At 39.1% G+C, this 22554-nt stretch overlaps 2 protein-coding genes across 5 annotated transcripts in view; one reads left to right on the top strand and one right to left on the bottom strand.

Annotated features, from left to right (window-relative positions):
* The window catches only part of EXOC4 (exocyst complex component 4), an 816109-nt gene that overhangs the window by 789932 nt on the left and 3623 nt on the right, over nucleotides 1–22554 (bottom strand). For all 4 annotated transcript variants that reach the window (XR_007723890.1, XM_050782435.1, XM_050782436.1 and 1 more), the window contains exon 2: nucleotides 3762–3951. Coding sequence is in view for 2 of the 4 variants with exons in the window: in XM_050782435.1 (XP_050638392.1) it covers nucleotides 3762–3951 (190 nt within the window). In the remaining 2 variants the exon portion in view is untranslated. The remainder of the gene's footprint in view (nucleotides 1–3761; nucleotides 3952–22554) is intronic.
* CHCHD3 (coiled-coil-helix-coiled-coil-helix domain containing 3) overlaps nucleotides 1–22554 on the top strand; it is a 1241194-nt gene that overhangs the window by 742633 nt on the left and 476007 nt on the right. The window lies entirely within an intron of this gene.

Raw genomic sequence — 22554 nt, forward strand, 5'->3', positions numbered from 1 at the left:
ACATGGATGCAGCTGGAAGCAAACTATCTCAAGAACAGAAAACCAAACACCGCATGTTCTCACTCATAGGTGGGAATTGAACAATGAGATCACTTGGACACAGGAAGGGGAACATCACCTATTGTGGGGAGGGGGGAGGAGGGAGGGATAGCATTAGGAGATATACCTAATGTAAATCACGAGTTAATGGGTGCAGCACACCAACATGGCACATGTATACATATGTAACAAACCTGCACGTTGTGCACATGTACCCTAGAACTTAAAGTATAATAAAAAATAAAAAAAAGAAACATTTGTGTTTTCTTCGCTTCTATACCTGAAAATCTAGAACAATCCTCAACACAAAGTAGACACTCAATACATAGAGACTACATAAATGTTGTTCAACATTATCTATTCGTTCGTTTTCTGTCCTCTCCTTTGCACATAAGCTCCATGAGGACAGGAACTGGTGTTTCCCATTTGTACAGCTCTAGCACCTAAAACAGAACCAGCAACGTAGCGGGCACTCAACAGATATTTGCTACATGAATCCTTATTATTTTGGCAGAGAACACAAAGAAAATTTCAACTCAGATCTATACATTCTCAGCATCTTGCTTGGCTCTGAGATAACATAGCCCAAACGTTACTGAATCATCCATGTTTTCACTTTAAAAAAATACATACCTATATTTCATATATAATCCAAAGTGCAATTAAAAGCCAAAAATGACAAGAAAAGATTAGTGAGAAAACATCAGTGTTTCCTTGGTGATAAGAAATGGACTGTCATGGTACAAAACTGTCAAAAACAAATTCATTTTCATTTTCCCCCAACACTTTTATTTTCCCATTAATCAATTATTAAAGGCTCTTTTGAAAAGCGCTTTGACCCTTTATTTCTCTTCCCAATACTGAAGTTAATTCATAACCCAGAATAGTATGACATTTACTTTCTTGACAACTATCAGATATAATAAAGTTTTGTTATTTTCTTTTGCTCAAAACTCAAGCATACTGAAAATGAGGACGGTCAGAAATGTGGCCACTAAAACAAATGTGAAATGATCAAGACGAGGCTCTTTTTCAATATCAGGAGAACATTGTTTGTTTGCAGCAAAGATGCTATTGACTCAGAGTGATGGGAAGCAAAGCAGAAATCACTGCTGGTGCTTCCCGTGAGATAAGGACAATGTCTTTTCAGTCAATCAGACTAATCAGAAAACACAAATACCATGAGGTCCTTCACCTTTGCTGTGATTACCCGAGGCAAAGCCAGAAGGTCAGCAGCTCTATACATTCATTGACCCCTCCTGAGCTTAGTATATTAGGTCAAAATGGACTACAGTTTACTTTAAATCTAGAGCAAGTGATCTATAACTTTACCTAGTTTCACAGATAAATCCATAGGATGAACTCAGCACTTGTAAAGGCAAACATTTATAGTATCCCTTTCAAAAATGCCCAGTTATAGCCAGGCGTGGTGACGCATGCCTGTAATCCCAGCTACTCGGGAGGCTGAGGCAAGAGAATCACTTGAACCCGGGAGGTGGAGGTAGAGGTGAGCTGAGATCGCACAAATGCACTCCAGTCTGGGCAACAAGAATGAAACTCCGTCTCAGAAAAAAAAAAAAAAGCCCAGTTAATTTTAAAATGTAGAGAGGTCAACATGTGGCTTCCAAAAAGGTTAAGAGTATACTGATTCTGGAGCTAGAGCTACACTCTTAGACATTGAAAGTCATGTATCATCAGTATTTGTAGAAGCATAATTTATATATCTGCTTACAAAATCATAATGTAAGATCTAATGGACACAAAACAAAACATGAAGATGCCATATGTACAGCTGTTACTGGGCAGATACAGGCCAGACAGTCCCCTAACCAATCTGATAGCATAGGGCAGTGAATTTTAAATCACAGTCTATGCATCCCTCAGTCCCACAGTGGTGGGGAGAACCAAGCATGATGCTTTGGACCTCTCACCCCAAAACCAAATAAGAGGAGAGCATTGCCTCTCCTAATGATTGATATGTTGGTATTCTGCAAAATATCACCCAAAAAAAAAAGTTTCTGCTGCTTTAAAAATGCCTGAAAATCAGCATCAAAGGCCTTAGAATCAGGGAGATTAGAGTTCAAATTCTAAATTCATTGAGATGATTGGACATAATCATCCCTTGCAAAGACTCAGTGTTCATTCAGTAAGTGGTGGCAATTATTGTTATTTATCACAGGGTAGTACTGAGCGGTATTAAAGGAGTGATCTCAAAATACACAGTTAAAAACCATATAACTATAATGTTATACTACATAACCCTTATTTGATCAGTTCATCCTTTGGCCAATTATGAAAATACTCCTTACAAAACCATTTTATCCTTTAGGTACAAAAGACATAGTACCCAAGAACCAAGATTTTTCTCTAGGACCTAATGCAAAAGGAAGAAAGTGGGGGTGGGGAGCAAGATGGGGTAGGAGAAGAGAGAGAAGGGGAGAAAGAACGTGGGGGAAGGAAGAAAGGAAGGAGGAGAAAAAGGGAGAAAAACAACAAATAAAAGAAAAATTGTTCCAAAACATGAAAATAAAACTACAAAATAAAAATTAATGGCAGGGTGCGGTGGCTCACGCCTGTAATCCCAGCACTTTGGGAGGCCCAGGCAGGAGGATCACGAGGTCAGGAGATCGAGACCATCCTGGCTAACACAGTGAAACCCCGTCTCTACTAAAAATACGAAAAAAACATTAGCCAGGCGTGGTGGCGGGCACCTGCAGTCCCAGCTGCTCGGGAGGCAGAGGCAGAAGAATGGTGTGAACCCGGGAGGCAGAGCTTGCAGTGAGCCAAGATCACGCCACTACATTCACTCCAGCCTGAGCGACAGAGTGAGACTCCGTCTCAAAAACTAAAAAAAAAAAAAAAAAAAAAAAAAAAAAAATACACATTAATCACAACTAAAGCATGATATTCAAGAATTTTGGTTTTCTGCCAGGCATGGTGGGTCACACCTATAATCCCAGCACTTTGGGAGACTGAGGCAGGAGGATTGCTTGAGCCCAGGAGTTCAAGGCTTCAGTGAGGCACTACTGCACTCTAGCCTGGGCAACACAGCAAGGCTCCATCTCCAAAAAAAAAAAAAATTGTTTTCATAAACATTTCATTTTATGTTTAAATAATCTGTAGGTTAAATTTTCTTCACTTCACAAAAAATACCAAGAATGCACAATAAATGCAGGCAAATCACAACCAACTTCAATGTAGGAAACATACTCTCTTCTGTGGTTTAGATTCCGATAAAAGGGTATCCAGCTGGCTGCCCTCCAACTCATGTGAGTGTAAATAGGTCGGCCACTAAGATGCAGAATAGGCCAAGAATAGGCCAGAATGGTCCAAATACTAGGCTTTGTTGTTTAGATGTGTGAAGTACAGGAATAACTGCTAGAATGAGAATGGAGAATACAAGGGCCAGTACACCTACTAGTTTGTTAGGGATGGACCGTAAGACACAAGCAAATGGAGGCCATCTTGCTTGTCTCATTCCACACTGCAGTGAGAAATAATGGCAGAACCAAGGATAAGACACAGGGGAGGGGAGAAATCAGCCGAGGATGCCTTCTGTGGTCTTTCCCAGCAAGCCTTTCCAGACACCTGCAGAACTCCTGAAAAGCGGAATTTTGAATCACTTATTAAGGACCATTTGCCACTACCATGGCTCCTCTCCAAGCTGCAACGCCTATACTGACAGGAAGTGCTGCCATCACCGGACAAGAAGGGAGGAATACCTGCTTTATTTTATTTCGGGAGTTAGTGATGCGCTCTGTGATGCTCTGGTATGTGCGAATGGCTGTCGTCAATTCTGTGTAGTGCTGCACAATCAATTCATCCAGGTCACGGTCACATTTTTCGTAGGCTTCTTCAAGGCGACCCTTCTCATTTTCCCTGTCTTCGACATCGTCACTAGTAGACAGAGTCCTGGTGAAGGCAGAGAGTATATCAAGCTGAGTAAAACTTGAAAGTAAAATGCAAAAGAAAGGTGAAGCACGTTCATCTTACTAACTAGGAAATGAAATAAGTTACAAACACAAAACACAAAACACAAAACTTCCTTCACAGTAAATTCTAATAGCCCATCTAAGTGGATTTGTTGTTGCCTATCCAAGGGGCCCTTCTCTTCTGTCACTGGCATTAGAACTGATTTTAATCAGCTAGCAGGCAGGCATGAACGGTTCAAGAGACTGGGTAACTCTTGATTTGAGTGAACTGTTCCATTCTCCTTATCAGTGACAAGTCTGGTCAATGAGACAGACCTAAGGAAGTACTAGGAACAATTTTCTGCAAGAAGAATAACAAGAAAAGGTCCCTTTCCCAACCCTAGGTATCACTGTACAAAGATAAGATACTCGACACTTCAGCCAGGTGTCTGAGTAACCGTGGAAGGAAAAACCAGGAGGAATGCCAAGCTACCACTATGTCCTTGGCCACCAAAGCAGCCCTGCAGCGGCCTTACCTCAGGACTTCTTGTTAGAGGAGATAATAAATATCCATTGTTTAAGTCACTTCCAGCTGGTCTTTTTCATACATAGCTGAAAGCACAGTAATGGATACAATTACTTATACACTGAGGAACCACCTTCCAAAAAGCTCATTTGAATGACCTGAATTTGGTATGGAGCCCCCAGCAGTCTGGAAATAAGGTCATATTAATTCTCAAATCTCTTACAACAGCAGTCATCTAAGGCATCCTACAGGACAGTTCCTGCACTTACTAGTCTTCAAACAGCACTAACAAGATTGATACAAATCAACAATAACCAGGGAATGAGATAGATATACTTATTAAAAATATTTCAATAACTTCGTTTGATACATGGACCACAGATCTTTGTTTCCTCCACTATCTTTCTCGGATAATTTTTTTTAATTTAGTATTATAATCAGTCACAAAGGAACCTTTTCCTCTTATCTGTTGGCTGTGGTAATTTAGAGTTTCATTAAATTCTCTCAGATTTGTCAGCTTATACATTCAGCCTAGTTTATTTCATTTATCTTTTTTAATTTAGGGAGGGGGATATTTTAGGTTCTCAATGATGGATACCATCAATTATAAGTCCATCATTAGAACTGCTTTCAGAGATGGTCTGTCAGCAAATTAATCACATATCCACTCTAGATATTTGCAAGCAAAATACTGTACAATAGTCTGCTCTGAACTGTCATTTAGAGCAAAGGATCTTAATTCATGAGCCACACAATATATAAAACTCCTTTTTCAATTTATAGGGAAATTCAGGCCAGTCTTTGACTTCAATCTAACCTCCAAAAAGAATTTTGTAATTCTTTTTGTTAGGTGTTAGGGATGCCAAAAGATCAGCTATATCATGAATACGGGTAGGGGGATGGCAGGAACGAAGGCAAAGAAGGGAAGTGCAAAAGCCACTAAGGACAGTGTGGGATGCTCCGGAAAGGAACACTACTGGGAACCGCAAGACTTGATTTAAAGCCTTTACATGAGAGATCCTGTTTCCTCATCTGTAAACTGGTGATCCTAAACCAGACTACTTCCAAGGTTTCTTGCAGGTAGAGAATACCACCCAAGTGTTTGACTATTAAAGTAAATCAGAGTGGAGAATGTAGGCTAAACTGGGCTTCAAAAATAGAGCTACCAAGATTACTTGCAATATTTGGGTACAGAGCAGCTTAGCATGTATCATGTCTTCTTGTTGTTTTAATGATACACAACTTTGCTCTTTAAATCTGAAACTTCCAGGCTGTTAATCTAAAGTAAAGCACAATCAGAAAATGCCTTCAATTTATCAACTGTCCCAAAGGTAAGGGTTCTTAGATGTTTAACTCCATTATTTCCCCTTGTAACAGCAGTCACAGAATTGTCAAAGCTACACTAGATCAGTTTGCCATCTTTACAAGGCTTTTCATGATTTCTGCTCCACTACCATTTGTGGAAAAAATATAACATTTCACATTGTTTACCTTAACTAGTTAGAATTACCATTAAGGAAAATGTCAGGCCCAGAGAGGACACCTTCTCTGGCATCAGCTGTCACTGTGAACACATTACTGGATCATTAGGAGTTATTTAGGGAATAGAAAGGGTTACTAAAATGAAGATTAGAGAGTAAATTGGGTCTACTGGGGGGTTTGCCTCCTATTTTCCTTTTTCAAGAAAATATTTATGTAAGAAATACCCTGTGCCAGCTTTGCCCCATATTTGAAATGTATCCTCTTGATGTAAACTGGGATGAATAATATTTTGTCTTTAGTGAAAAATATTTACATTACAGAACTCAGAGTGCAAAACTATTAAAGCTTTTTTTTTTAATTAGAGAAAAGGCAGCAAGGATAATAAAAATAATAATAGCCTCTAATATTTAGAGAGGCTTACTAGCTGCCAGGAGCCAGCTGTGTTGCACATTTTATAGAATGTATGTTTAATCCTCATAACAGGCCTTTGGAGTAGGTCCTATTATTATTCCCTCCCCTCTTTTTACAGATGAAATAGCTGAGATTTAAAGAGGTTACATTAATTTACACCACCTCACACAATGAAGGTTAGGAATAGTATGGGGATTTAAAACCCAGGTTGGTCTGCTTTCAGATTGCACTCCTAACAGCTACAGAGTGGTGTCTCTTCAGGCAGAGTAAAGCTGCCTGGGTTAGAATCGGGGCTCCACCATACTGACGACTCATGACCTTAGTAATAGCATCTCATTTTGCTCATCTATAAAGTGAAAATACTAAGATACCTTCCACATAGGGTTGTTAGTGAGAATTAAATGAGATCAAACAAGGCCTGGTATGTCATTAGCACTCAACAAATGTTGGTTGTTGTCGTTAGCTATTATTGTTCTAGTAAAAACAGTAGTAATAGCAGCAGCAAAGGCAGTAGCGTTTTTCCACAATACAATAAAAAGTACACCCTCTGAAGACAAAAGTTAAAATCCCACCGCCCCCAAATACTAGATCACTTAACTCTAGGCATCAGGTTTAAACTCTCTGGTTCTCACTTTATTCCTCCTTAATGTCAAGAATGGTGAAGGCTGAGATTTTATCCTACTTGCAAGCTAAGAGGTTAGCCACAGTTTCACAGGCGCTGGCAGAAGACACAAAACTCCTGGAGCTCCTCAAATCCAGAAGACTTGATCACACTCATAGCACAGCAAGCGGCGTAAGTGCAGCATGTTCACATCGGTTCCCCTCGCCCCCGAGTCCCACAGGGGTTAGGCAGATGGGCCCAAGGAGAAGTTTGCCCACATAGGCAGCTCCTGGAGAAGAACTCCGAGCCCCAAAAACCGAATCTAAGCCCCGAGACTGGACTGGAAACACACCTGCCCCTTGCTCTGGAGTGAGAGACCATCTCTATCTTCCAACGCTGTCTGCTAAACAAACATCCTTGGCAAAATAACCTAAAACAAAGGGCAATCAGTGCTTGGCTCACAAGAACTTCAGAAACATACGAGACCTGAGGAGAATGGTCTCCCAACAATAATAAAATCTAAGTCATTGGGTTCCTTCAAGGATTGAATGCATGGTGCCAAGCAACAGCAGGCAGTGAATATTTATTTCCAAGCTCTGTTTTCTTTTCTGCAATATGAGAGCAGAAATACAATGTCTCAGACAATAAATATTTGTCTGAGATAAATAGTCAATAAAAATGATAGACCATAAAAGCATGAGAGGCCAGGTGCGGTGGTTCACACCTGTAATCCCAGCAATTTGGGAGGTCCAGGAGGGCGGATCACAAGGTCAGGAATTCGAGACCAGCCTGGCCAATATGGTGAAACCCTGTCTCTACTAAAAATATAAAAAATCAGCCAGGCACAATGGCCTGTGCCTGTTGTCCCAGTTACTCTGGAGGCTGAGGCAGGAGAATCACTTGAACCCAGGAGACGGCGGTTGCAGTGAGCCGAGATCGCACCATTGCACTTCAGCCTGGGCAACAGAGTGAGACTCCGTCTCAAAAAGAAAAAGAAAGAAAAGCATGAAAGAGCTGACTAATTCTAGGGAGAAAGTTCTCATGCACGCTAGCAAATCCCAGCAAATTTCAGTGTGGGATTATCACTAGTCCCTTAACCTGAACAGAGAGCAGTGCAGAAAAGAACACTTGTCATTGAGCTCCCTCCATCAGCCAGGTCATGAACCTCTCTTCAGCCTTCTAAGCCTCTGTGCAATGCAGAGCTCTACCAGTTCACAAAGCAATTCACTGCAATTTTGAACAGCTTTACTTATTATAAAGCCTTCCATTAAAATAAAATAAAATCAGCCTCTTTATAATTTCTACCCATTGATCCTAGTCCCATCTTTTTCTGTAACACAAAAAATGTCTATTCCTTCTTCCATAAAATTTCCCTTTAAATGGTGAAGGACTTTCGATAGTTCTTTCTTGGGTTACACACCTCCAATTTCTTCAACTGTTTCTTCCATATCATGACTTCCAACAGCCCACCATCCTTTTTGCTTTCATCTGAAGTCCCCTCGGAAACAGGTAACACTCATATAGAACTTACTAGTGCCAGGCATTAATCTAAGTGGTTTACACATACTAATTAATTTATTGCAAAAACATCCTTATGAGGTAGGTACCTGTATTAATCTGTTTTCATGCTGCTGATAAAAACACACCTGAGACTGGGCAATTTATAAAAGAAAGAGGTGTACTGGACTTACAATTCCACGTGGCTGGGGAGGCCTCATGGTGAAAGGTGAAGGTGAAAGGCACATCTCACATGGCAGCAGACAAGAGAACAGGGCTTGTGCAGGGACTCCCCTTTTTAAAGCCATCAGATCTCGTGAAACTCATTCACTATCACAAGAACAGTGCAGCGAGGAGAGACCCCCTCAATTCAATCAACCCCTACTGAGTTGCTCCCACGACACATTGTGGGAGTTAAAATTCAAGATGAGATGTCGATGGGGACACAGCCAAACCATATCAGTACCATACTTATCCCTCTTTGTAGAGATAAAGAGATTGAGTTTTTTATTCAAGGCACAGTCTTTAAGGAGCAGAGTCTGGCCTCAAACCTGGGCCATATGGCTCTTAATGGCTTCAGTAACCTGCCTCTCAGATGTGCTGAGAAGTGAACACAACATACTTCCAAACGGAAAGAGGTTTTATATCCCACAACATGAACACTATATTTCTAATAATATAGCCCAAAACTATATTGCATTTTTTAAAAATATAGTCCAAAAATTATCCAAGATCCCTTTGACAGTAAATGTTGACAAGTCAACTCTCATTCATCCTCCACTTGTGAAATTTTAAAACTAAATGCAGAAATGTACATGCATGACAAATTTAGGACATCCCTGTGTCCTACATGTTTGGAAAGGAAGGTGAAAGTGAGGCACAGGATACAAACTACTGAGTGTCTATAACACACCAGGCAATACAGTGGTTATTCTGCATACCTAGTCTAAGACAATCCTCAAAGCAGTCTAGTATAATAAAATATTATCACCAGCCTTTTTACAGATAAGGAATCAGAGGCTCAGAGAGGTAAAGTAACTTATACACGTGCACATAGTTAATAACAGAGTTGAAATTAAAGCTAAGTATATTTGACTCCAAAATCCATGCTCCTTCTACTATACATGTTACAAAATCCTATCTTTCCTGCCTTCAACTCCTGAGCTGCAGGACACGTACTCTCATCAAGCCACAGTTCATAGGTAAAGAGAACAGCAGACAGCTAGGGATGGAAAGAGGGCAACAAGCAGCTTTTTTAGTAATAACAGTCTTGAATCTGGGCAAGATTTAAAAGCATGAGCTAAATAAAAGACATGATCAAAGGACCAATGGTATAAAGTTGCCAACCCAAGATGTATTCAAGTTATTGAATCACTCTAGATTTTTTTTTGCATTCCTATTCTCAAAACGATTATGACTTATAAACTATTGTCAAGTTCATGGAGGAACATAAAAGAATAAACAAGATTCCAGTTAAGCTGGACACAAAGACATTTCTGGATCATTAAGAATTTTTCACTAAGACAGCTCTGGTATTTTGCATGATGAATTACATCTTAACCATGACTAATTAATCCCCAGGAAGGCATTTATTTACCTAAAGGGCTAAAAGGACCACGGTACACATGTTAAGCTACTGTTAACGACATCTAGTAGGAACGAATACGTTATTAAGTTCTAGGTGATTCACAACCATGAGCTCCAAGTGAGTCCCATAAACAAGCATTAAAACCCAGGGTAAATAATGGGAGATCTAAAACTAAATTTGTCTGCTTCCCATTTTCATACTAGCTTCTATATTTCAGTGTAGCCGATCAAATGTTTTGAAAGGAAAATAACCAGTCACCATCATTGGTTCCTTCTGTGGAGCTATTTTGCTTTCACTTTGGACTTAATAGAGTAATGGAGTCCAGACAGGAGAAAATACATAAAAGTCGGTATTGTTCTTAAAGACACAAGAAAGATCCAATAAAGGAAAAAGCACACCTGTGAAAATAAGGCCAGTCACCAAAAGTGACTCATTACTCAAGTGGAATAAAAGGATGCAAAAAGAAAAACCCAAATCTAGAATACTACCATTAGGAATACACCAAGAAAGTCTCTTACTACCTCATCAAGTATGTCAGACAAGAGCCATCCACATATGCATTAAAGGAACACAGGTTCTGGAATTTTAAAAAACCCAGATTCAAACAGAGCTCTGCAACTTTCAAGCTGCTTGACCTTTGGTAAGTGACTTAACTTTTCTGGGTCTGTTTTTTTCTTTGTAAAACAGGTAAGATAATAAGAATACCTGCCTCACCAGGATACTGTTAGGACTGGAGAAGTGTGTGAATGTGCTCTGAAAATATAAAGTGTGACAGAAGTGTTGGCTGACATATTATTAGGAACAAAATAAATAATCTATGAATCACAACATTGTTAGCCCAAATCCCCTAAAGTCTACCCCTTTCTAAAGTTCCTGAGGATATTTATTTCTGAATTGAGATCAGACCTTTTCTCTATACTCTGACAGTGCCTGGTACATTGAGTGCTTAGTAAAAGCTAAGTAATGAGCAGCAGTGCGATGCAGGATCTACAGAGGTCATGGAGGACAGTTCCCAGCCTTAAGAAACAATTGTAACTAAATTGTCTCACATGAAATGCATGCTCAAAACTCTGTAGAAAAGAACAAATAATAGTTGCTAGTGACCCTATTTAATTCACTTATTCATTCAACAAATATTCACTAAGTATCTACTACTTACCAGGCACAGTTCTGAGGGCCTAGAGATACATACAGCAATGAACAAAACCAATCCCTCCCTCATGAAGCTTATGTTCTAGTAAAGGGAGCTGGGAGGTAACAGCTACGCAAAAGCCAAGACAGGCAGGGAGGAAGGAGGCTACTTCATTTATAAGGAGGCCAGGGAGGGCCTCTGGATAAAGATGGCATTTGAATACAGCTTACTGGAAAGTGAAAGAGAAAGGGCACTATCTGGGAAGCTGATTCCAGAGAACAGACCCTGAAACAAGATGTGTTTAGCCTGCTCAAGGAACATGGAATGACAAGGAGGTCAGTGTGGCTTTAGAGACTTGAGGAAGAGTGACAATGACAGGAAATGAATCAAGGAGAAAATTAGGAGTCAGACCAGTCCCAACTTTGTGAGCTTTTACTCTGAGTGTTCTATGAAGCTTCTTGGGGGTGAGCACCCAGTCAAAGACTGATAACCATTCAACCAGTATTTAATGGTGAAACTGAGTAACAATATCTACAGTCAAGTTTCATTTTAATTATATCCCACCTCTTCCCAAAAAAGATGTGAGATGGCTTGCACAAGAGTATAAACAATAAAAAGTAAAATACAAATGAGAAAGTGGGACTAAAGAGATGCAGAGCTAAACAATACCAAATAGATGTAAAAGACAACTATGCAGATCATACGGGCAAGCAGAGTGAATATGAAGTGAGCCCCCAAACTAAATCTGAGCTTCCTAGCAGCCCAGGCAAAAGGAGACACATCACATGATATAATTCTCATTGTCAAAAATATGGACTCCAGTTCCTCTAAGGAAGCAAATTTTGAACTAGTCCTAAATTCTAAAAGAAATCTTTCACTTAAAAAACACGGAAGACCTAATATAGTAAAAGATGTCCTTAACAATCTTCTAAAAGCAGACAAAGTCACAAATCTTACATGGCCATTTCTTGTAAGTTCCTTCAAGAACATAACATTAAAATTCAATTCAGGCCTAGAGATTTTGAAAGATCTGAATATAGCCCAGGTATAAAGTTTTCCAACAATTCATTTTAATTTAAGGCTAGAATTTCAGGAACTTACAGGACTAAATAGATCAACTTATGTTTTATTAATTTTAATACAAACCAGAAAAGCATGCAGTAAGATTGACAAACAATTGTGAAAAATTAGCAGCCTGATCAGGGCTCTTGCCTGAGCCTCAAGACTACTTGTAGGTGATGAGAGACTGTCACTCTAGAAGCAGTTTAGGATATTTTATCAAAGTAATAAGAGTCCCCAGGGTACCACCTGTTATGAACTTTAGTTCATAACTGTGTCCCTCCCAAATTCGGAAGTTGAATCTCTGACTCTCAATGTTATTGTATTTGGATACACAGTCTACAAAGAAGGTAATAAAGGTTAAGTGAGGTTATAAGGGTGGGCCTTAATCCAAAAGGACTGATGTCCTTAGAAGAAAGGAAGCGGAAGGAGAAGCCCTCTCTACATATTTACACAGCAAAGGCCATGTGACAGTAGAGTAAGGGAGCCATTTACAAGCAGAGTGAGAGGCTTCCCTAGAAACCAGCCCGATGGGTTGACCTTGATCTTGAACTTGTAGCCTCCCGAACTGTGAGAAAATACATTTCTATTGGTTTAGCCACCTAGTATTTGGTGTTTTGTTATGGCAGCCCAACTAGACTAATACACCACACTTTAAAACACAAGCAGTGTTATTTTGGTTGGCTAATTTCTCAAGATAGATGTTATCAGTCACTCTTAGTCATAAGCAACACAGAGTCTTGGCAAATTCACAATAATTAGCTGACTAATACAGGCCCTGATAACTAAACTAATTAACCAACTATAAGAAATATTTAATGTAATACACCTGAATTTTGGCGACACCTGCAGAATAATTAGCATTAAGTCATGCTTTCTGCAAACAGTTAATGGGCTTAATTGTCTACTAAGGACATTCTTTGTTGGCATGCAGTGACCTCTCCTCCAGGAATAATAAAGATTAACAAAACAATTAATGGAAACCCCTTCAAGCAATTCAGAAAAACTAATTACAAGTACAGCTTCACATATCCAAAAATCACTTATCAGGAAGCAACAGCTCTACAGAGCACAATCTATAATAAGAATCAAATCTCAGTGACCCTTCTTAAAAGTACTCAAAATGGGCCCCTAAGTGAATAAACTGTACCACCGAATCCCTGCCTTTTCTACTTATCAAGCACCTGAACCGCCCAATCAGTGCTACCTTCTCTCTTGTTGGGACAATTCCAGTGAATTTTTTTTTTTTTAGACAGAGTCTAACTCTGTCGCTCAGGTTGGAGTGCAGAGGCACGATCTTGGCCCCCATGAAATTTCTTAAACTGCATAATGGAAAGAGTACTAGAGAAGGAGTCATCCTGATTTAGTTACAAAATATTCTAACACATAAGGCAAAAACTAAGCATAAATACCCAACAAATGCTGAAGAGTTCACTAGTTTCAGAACCTCACTCCAAGATGGAAAAAAAAGGAATTATTAGCTTACTGATCTTTCCAGAACATAATATTCCTGTTGCTACTAATCCCAATGCCAAAAAAAAAAGTCTAGAGCTGATGTGATTCTTTACAACACAAATCCTGTTTTCTCTCCCAAACTGCTTTTAACCAGAAGACATTAGGTTAAGTTACTGTATCTATTCAGCCCTAATTTCACAGTGTGACAGTCAGGTTCTCTTTGCCTTTAAAATTCTAAAGAGCCAATCTAAGAAATGGCTGACAGCACCATATACCTATAATGTCATCAGGAAACAAAAGCCAGTCCCAAGTATGAATAGAATGAAAGTACAAACTGAAGAGGAAAAGAGATAGTTAAGAATATAAACACTAAAGAAACAAGTTAAGAAATAAGTCTTCCAAGCCTCTTATTCTAAGCAGAACAGTTTGTATAAGACAAATAGTCTATAAATGCTCCCAGTGAATTATAAAAATAAGAGACCCTCATCATATCCTTTCTGAGTTACTCAGAATTATGAGTTTAATGTGTAAAAAATTACACATTAAAGAAATGTTCAAGATGTGCACCACTATATAATCATATAAGATACGGCTTCACTCAAAGCATAACCAAATCTACACTACACTTTTAAATCAGATTTCATTATATTCAATTATACATTGTGATTGCTTGTTTCTTAATTATGTCTTATTAGAGCACACAAAATACAAGATAATCCTATCCCAACTGATAGCAATTCACAATGACAAGTCCCTCTGAAAAAGTTTTCTGATGCATAAAAACAACATCCCCTAACAGTACAAAGAGATGTATTTAATATAAAGTGACAGTAAACAATTTTTGCTTAAAGTCAATTGAAAATTCGTTGATGTCTTGCTTCAGACAGCACTTAGGGCCAATGACTAACCCAACACATACAGTTTTTCAACATTTCAATTAACTCAGTTATAGAACACTTCTGGGGACCAAAGGCTATAAATCTCTTAGGCAACAAAGAAGGTCATTATCTAATATTAAGTAAAATCACCCCACTAATGCATAAAACTGAGCCCAAGGTTGACAAAGTCAACTTCAAATCTCCCCCCTACTCTTACGTCACTGAACTCTACCTCTTTTTCTACTTCTATTGCAGCCCCACATCCTTCTTCAAGCATCGTCCAGTGATCTTGTTTTCTGGTGCATTCCTCAGAAACAATGTTTTACAAAAAATTAAGAGGTGTTATGTGGTCAAATTTTGGAAATTCTGGGCTACACAAATTGAAGCAGATTTCTTAAATGCAGAAATCAGGGACATTTAAATATGTTATCGTTCAAAGTGTCTAGGGCAGAAAGAACAGGACATAAAGAATATATAGCATTTCTGTAATATACTAATCTATTAAAACATCAATCAATTAACTTTGTTTCTCACTATCTTCCCTCCCCGACAACATATACATATGTAAACACACACACACATAAAAATTTTTATGGAATTTTCAACCATGTACAAAAATTAAAAGATCTGTCAAATAGGTCAGGCACGGTGGCTCATATAATCCCAGCACTTTGGGAGGCCAAAGCAGGCAGACCACTTGAGGACAGGAGTTCAAGACCAGCCTAACCAACATAGTGAAACTCCAGTTCTACTAAAAAAAAAAAAAAAAAATTAAAAAAAAGAAGATCTGTCAGATAAATCCAACTTCAACAATTATCAACACATTCCAGTCTTCTTCATTGACAACCCCAGTTACTCTAACCCGTCTCTCATTATTTTGAAGCAAATCCTGGACATGATATCATTTTTGTTGGTATATATTTCAGTATATACACTGCTTAAGAATAATGTTTTTGGCTGGGTCTGGTGGCTTACACCTGTTATCCTAGCACTTTGGGAGGCCAAGGCAGACAGATTGCTTGAGGCCAGGGGTTTGAGACCAGCCTGGCCAACATGGTGAAACTCCCTCTCTACAAAAAATACAAAAACTAGCTGGGCTTGGTGGCACACACCTGTAGTCCCAGCTACTCAGCAGGCTGAGGTACAAAAATTGCTTGAGCTTGGGAGGCAGAGGATGAAGTGAGCTGAGATCACGCCACTGCACTCTAGCTTGGTGACAGAGTGAGACCCTGTCTCAAAATAAAAAAAGAATGCTTTTTCAAAAAACATATCTATATAACGTTTATCTCAGAAAAAAATTTTTAACAATTGCAATTGGCTTCTTGTATCTCTTTTAATTAATGCAAAATATTTGTACATATTTATGGCACACATGTGATTTTGTAATATTCATAGACTGTGTAATGACCAAGGCAGGTGTATTAGTCTGTTCTCAAGATGCCAATAAAGACATATCTGAGACTAGGTAATTTATAAAGAGAAGAGGTTTAACTGACTCACAGTTCATCATGGCTGAGGAGGCCTCACAATCATGACAGAAGGCGAATGAGGAGCAAAGTCACATCTTACATGGCAGCAGGCAAGAGAGAGCTTGTGCAGGGGAACTCTCATTTATAAAACCATCAGATCTCATGAGACTTATTCACTATCATGAGAAGAGCACAGGAAAGACCCACCCCTATGATTCAATTACCCCCCACCAGGTCCCTCCCATGACACATGGGAATTATGGGAGCTACAATTCAAGATGAGATTTGGGTGGGGACACAGCCAAACCATCAGGTGTTTAGGATATCCATCGTCACCAGCATTTATCATTTCTATGTGTAGAGAACATTTCAAGCCTGGGGTTTCTTGTTCTAAGGGCTACCTAAACTTTATCGTGCTTTCAAATCACATGGGATTCTTGTTTAAATGCAGATTCAGCTCAGGTAGGTCAGGTAGGACCTGAGATTCTGCATTTCTAACAAGCTCTCAAGTGATATTTTTAGTATAATTCTCCCATAATATTCAGCACAATTATAGATTTTAAACGGAAAAACACTTTTTAATTATATTCTACTTTATTTTTCACAAAGAGTTTATACTTTTAAAAGAATTAAAAAAAGTCAGAAAAGGGTCTCCTAAGAATCTCCTAACTATTTTATTTTCTTCTTTTTTTTTTTTTTTTTTTCTTTTTTGAGACAGAGTCTCACTCTGCCGCCCAGGCTGGAGGTGCAGTGGCACTATCTCGGCTCACTGCAAGCTCTGCCTCCAGGGTTCATGCCATTCTCCTGCCTCAGCCTCCCGAGTAGCAGGGACTACATGCACCTGCCACCACACCCAGCTAATTTTTTGTAATTTTTTGTATTTGAGATGGGGTTTCACCATGTTAGCCAGGATGGTCTCGATCTCCTGACCTCGTGATCCGCCCACCTCAGCCTCCCAAAGTGCTGGGATTACAGGTGTGAGCCACCGCACCCAGCCGAAATATTTTATTTTCTTACCAGGTGTCAAATGTAATACAAGAATTTTCCCTTATTACTTCCTATTAAACTGTACACACCTATGTTTTTCAAAGCTAAACCCCTAGCACATAAAAAAACTGGCCACTATAAGGACAAAGGTCATAATTTATTTCATGGCTTACTATGCTGCCCCAATGAGAGTTGAACTCCTGAGCTCAAGCAATCCTCCCACCTCAGCCTCTAGAGCAGTTGGGACTACAGGCACATATCACTGCACACAGCCGCCATCATTTTAAATAGCACATTTGAGTATCTTATTCTTCCACTCTGAGAAGACGCAATCCAAAATAGTACCTTTAGAGCTATTTTTTAAAATAAGAAGTGCTGATGGACTTCTACTTCAGGCCCAGAAGAAATAACAGGGACTAACAAAGTAATGAACAAACAAACAAACAAAACGGGTTTCAAAACACTGCATATTAAGGTGGTTAGAATCTGCAGGGCAGTAATGGAGAAGGGAAAGAGCATCACAGGGAAGTCTGCAGATCTGTAGAGGGTCATCAGCTGGGTATTGATCAGCACACATGTGACAGGTAACTACCCAAGGTCAGGAAAACAACCTGAAAGGATTAGAGGGACTAATGATCTGAACTCACACAGGGCTGGAAATAGTGCCTATCGCCCTAGGCCAGAGTGAAAAAATTTCACAATTCTTACAGTATTGAGTGGAATACTCAAAACAATTTTGTCACAGTAGTGAGACAATCTTAGCCCTAGACTAAATGTTGCTCTGCTTCTAACTAGCAAAACATAAAACAAGGCCTGAAAAGAGCAAATTGTTTCTAAGTAACTTAACCACATCTCAGAACAAAGCTCAAGAATAGTGGAGTACAAAAATATCCAAAACCAACAGCCATCAAGATAAAACTGACAATGTCTAGCATCAACTCAAAAAGTACAAGATGCCTGGGTGTGGTGGTTCACAGGCTGAGGCCTGCAGATTGCTTGAGGCCAGGAATTCAAGACCACCCTGAGCAACATAGCAAAACCTAAAAAAAAATATGAAAATTAGCTGGGTGCAGTGGCACACACACCTATAGTCTCAGCTACTTCAGAGACTGAGGTGGGAGGATCACTTGAGCCTGGGAGGTGGAGGTTGCAGTGAGCAAAGATTGCGCTACTGTGCTCGGCCTGGGCAAGAAAGCTAGCGAGACTCTGTCTCAGAAAGAAAGAAAAAAAAAAAACTACAAGGCATGTAAAGGAAGAGGGAAAATTAATCAATGGAAACTAACCCAGAAATGGCACAGATGATAAAATTAGTAGACAAGGACATTAAAACTCTTATAATACCAGTATTTCGTTTGTTCACAAAGCTACAGGAAAAGTTAAACATGTAAGCAGAGACATGAAAAAGACCCAAATCAAACTTCCAGATAAAGAAGATAAGCTTCTATATCTTAGATTGAAAAGTACAATCTAAGATAAACAATAACATTAGATGGGATTAACAAGAGATTAGGAGTAGCAGAAAAGACTAGTGAACGAGCATAGCAACACAAACTATATAAAACAAAACATCAAGAGAAAAAAAATGCATTTTTTAATGAACATCAACATTCCATGAACTGTAGGACAACTTGAAGTGGCCTAAAATAGAGATAAATCTGACCAAAGACATATAAACCTAGACACTAAAATCTACATACACACATACATACACACACACACAAATTGCTGAGATAAACTGAAGAAGAATTAAATGGAGATATATAACCCCCATCCATAGATCAGAAGACTCAATATTAAGATGTCAATTTCATATATTAATCCCAATCAAAATCCCAGCAGGTTTTATTGTAGAAACAGACTACCTTATTTTAAAATTTGTAAGAAAATGCAAACAACCTAGAAGACCCAAAACTACTTTGAAAAAGTAGAATAAAGTAAAAGGGGCCGGGCACGGTGCCTCACGCCTGTAATCCCTGCATTTACTTTGGGAGGCCAAGGCAGGTGGGTCACTTGAGGTCAGGAGTTCAAGACCAGCCTGACCAACATGGTGAAACCCCGTCTCCACAAAAAATACAAAAATTAGCCAGGCATGGTGGCACACGCCTATAATCCCAGCTACTCAGGAGGCTGAGGCAGGAGAATCGTTAGAACCCGGGAGTCGGAAGTTGCAGTGAGTTGAGATCGTGCCACTGCACTCCAGCCTGGGCGACAAAGCGAGACTCTGTCTCAAAAAAAAAAAAAAAAAAAAAAAAAAAAAAGTTGAAGGGCTTACACTATGTCTTCAGAACTTAAAAAAGCAGTAATCAAGACAGTGCAGTATTGTTATTAATATAAACATGAATAGAACAGACTAGAAAGTCAAGAAATAAACCCACACATATAAAGTAAATTGGTTTTTGATAAAGTTGCAAAAGAAAGCAAATAAAGACAGCATAGTCTTTTTAACAAGTGGTGTTGGAAATGGATATCCTTACACACACACACAAAAAAAGGTACTGGAAAAAAATGGTAGAGAAGGATCATTCTAGTATGCTGGAAGTGTTCTATGTCTTCAGCTGGACAGTGGTTACACAGGTAAAAATTCATCAAGCCATATACTTAAGATTTGTGCACTCTAGCATATACATGTGTACCTCAAAAAGGAGGACAAATAAAATTAGTATATAGAGTAAGATCCCATATTTAATAAAAAATTATTTCTGGCCATCAACATTTCATATACACACATACATTCACACAGAAAAGGGAGGGGTCTGGAATTCAGTTCATCTAATATCAATGATAATAACTTATAGATGACAAAATTTGAAATAATTTTTTTATTTTCATCTTCACATTTTTCTGCATTTTCATTGCTTGAATTATTTATCATGAGAGTACTATTTTTATAACAATAGAGTGATTTTTTTTCTTAAACTGGAAGCAAAAGTATTAATAGTGGATAATGCTAGTGAAGAAAATACAAGTGGGCCGGGCACGGTGGCTCACGCGTGTAATCCCAGCACTTTGGAAGGCCAAAGCAGGTCAATCACCTGAGGTCAGGAGTTTGAGACCAGCCTGGCCACCATGGTGAAACCCTATCTCTACTAAAAATACAAAAACTAGCCAGGCATGGTGGCATGTGCCTGTAATCCCAGCTACTCGGGAGGCTGAGGCAGAAGAATCACTTGAACCCAGGAAGCGGAGGTTGCAGTGAACTGAGATGGCGCTACTGCACTCCAGCCTGGGTGACAAGGCGAGACTCTGCCTCAAAAAAAAAGAAAAGAAAAGAAACTATGGGTGATTTTTTCTTCCCTATTGTTCTGTATATGTTTAATTCCTCCACTCAAAAAACTTTTATAACTATGAAGACTGTATAGCAATATTTTAAAAAATGTATATACACGGACAAGATCCACAAAAACCTGAAAAACAGGTAGTATTTTGGGAAATGAGATTGCTGGACAATGTTTCTATGACTCTAGTCTTTACAAATTTGTACAATACACAATATTGTTGTCCTTTTTATAAAGGACAATAAGGATTATCGCAACAGAGTATGGGCCCCTTGATTTACATCTTTTCAGTCTTTTAATCTAATAAATGTTTTATACTTTATGTGTGTTTATATTTTACATGTTTTACATACCCACAAAACTATACATATATTTAAATCTAGCTTCTTTAACTGACTCTCAAATTACCAAATAATTACTATCTTAATTTAGCTGTACAAGATTCCCTGGTTACAAAGACAACATCTTGACGAATGGAATCAAACACTCTAGTCAACGCATCAAGGTTACTTCTGGTGAAAAATTAACCTTATAGCCTGGTTACTATCTGGCAAATTTATTAAAATCAAAAGAATCTTCTTAACAAAAGAGGCTACAGATCTAGAAAGGAGGAAATGAACATCTGAGTGCCTACTGTGTGCCAAACTGTGCTAGGCACTTTTATATACTCTCCTCTCGTGTGATGTTCCAAGAAAACACAGATCGTATTAGCCCATTTTCCAAATGAAGGAACTAAGACACGGTGGTTTCAAGGAACTGGTCTAAGGTTACCCAGGTAATACAGCAAGTTTCAACTACAACACACCACCACAGCACTTCTCACCACAGGCTGTGACCACATCTGTCTACAAGTAATGGCTTGAAAAAACCTGACCATACCACCCACCATCAATACCACAGACCTCATTGCCTTCAGGAAATCCCAGTGTTAACAATTACACAAGGTACATTAAGACATGGGTCCACAAGACACTAATTCTGAGCCAAAGTATGGGAATTGTGTTGCCCCTTACATTCACACACGCTGCCAGACATCCCAGGACTTCCGGGAAGCACTGTTTCTGGGAATTCTAGTAGTAATTTTCAAACAACACAGCATGGGTAGGGCCAAGATGTCCCAGGGTACAAAGAGAGCTAGAAACCAAAAAACCATTATATGATGGGCTCAAATGAAGAGAAGAGATGGCGATGCAAAGAACATTAACACCTAACCCAACTTCCAGGACTCGGCTCAGAACAGGGGAACAGACTGACTGCTTTCCTTTCCTTTCCTGCCACAAACTGTGTTACGAACCTCAAAGCTGTTTGTTCAAAGCCCTGGTAAAGCCTGGACCCCTTCAACAAAGTTTACTTTGAATTAAACACAGGGCTGACCAAAATACTCTCCAAGGAGGAAGGGAATTTAACAGGTGTCTACAATAAAGGATTTTCTACGTTTTTGAAATTTCAACTTTTGTGAAGACATAAGAGTTGATGAAAACGTGAGCCTTCCACTGCCTTCAAACCTCCTTGACATCTGTAACCAGAGTGTGTCTTCAAAAGCTCTGCTCCAAGGTTCCGATAAGGTCTCCTGAAGTCGCAACCAAAGTTTGTCTTCCCAATTAAACTGGCTATTACAGGCCAAGTTATAAAGAGAGACAACATTTAATTGGAAAGCAAATCACCTAACAGTAAGTGGCAGACACATTTCCCAATTAAAAATCTGACAAGAACTCACAGAAATAAAATATCTCCAAAATGCCATCTTATTTCCCATCTAGAGAGGCTGCCTCCTCTGACTTCCCACCAAACAAAAGGTTGGCAAGGGAAATCAACAGAAAAGTAGAAAAATTGTATGTGTATATGCTTGTATGTGTGTGTGCACGTGTATGTGTATGTATAAAACATCCAAATCTTACATCAGCAGGTCAATAGAAAAGTAGGTGTGTGTGTGTAAAACTGTCCAAATCGTACCTCACACATCAGCAGGTAATCAGGATTCTGTACCCCCAGTTAGTTCAGTTTTAAAGGGCTAGTGGTAAGACTTAAAACCAAAAGCTGCAGTTGGCCGTGGCCTCCAACAAACTGAATTCCAAGCACTATCTGTCCCCTCACCAAAGTCCCACCTCACAGGCCTGAGGTCCTCTTCTGTAAAGCCCTGGAAGTCTGCCCTTTGAAACATCTGACTGCCCTGAAATATTTTTACCTGATAATTTTTAAATAATTAAGCATTTTTATTTGAGTCTCAAGGCACTTAAAAATTAT

This window comes from Macaca thibetana, chromosome 3, assembly GCF_024542745.1.
Source record: "Macaca thibetana thibetana isolate TM-01 chromosome 3, ASM2454274v1, whole genome shotgun sequence".
In the NCBI taxonomy this organism is placed as follows: domain Eukaryota; kingdom Metazoa; phylum Chordata; class Mammalia; order Primates; family Cercopithecidae; genus Macaca; species Macaca thibetana.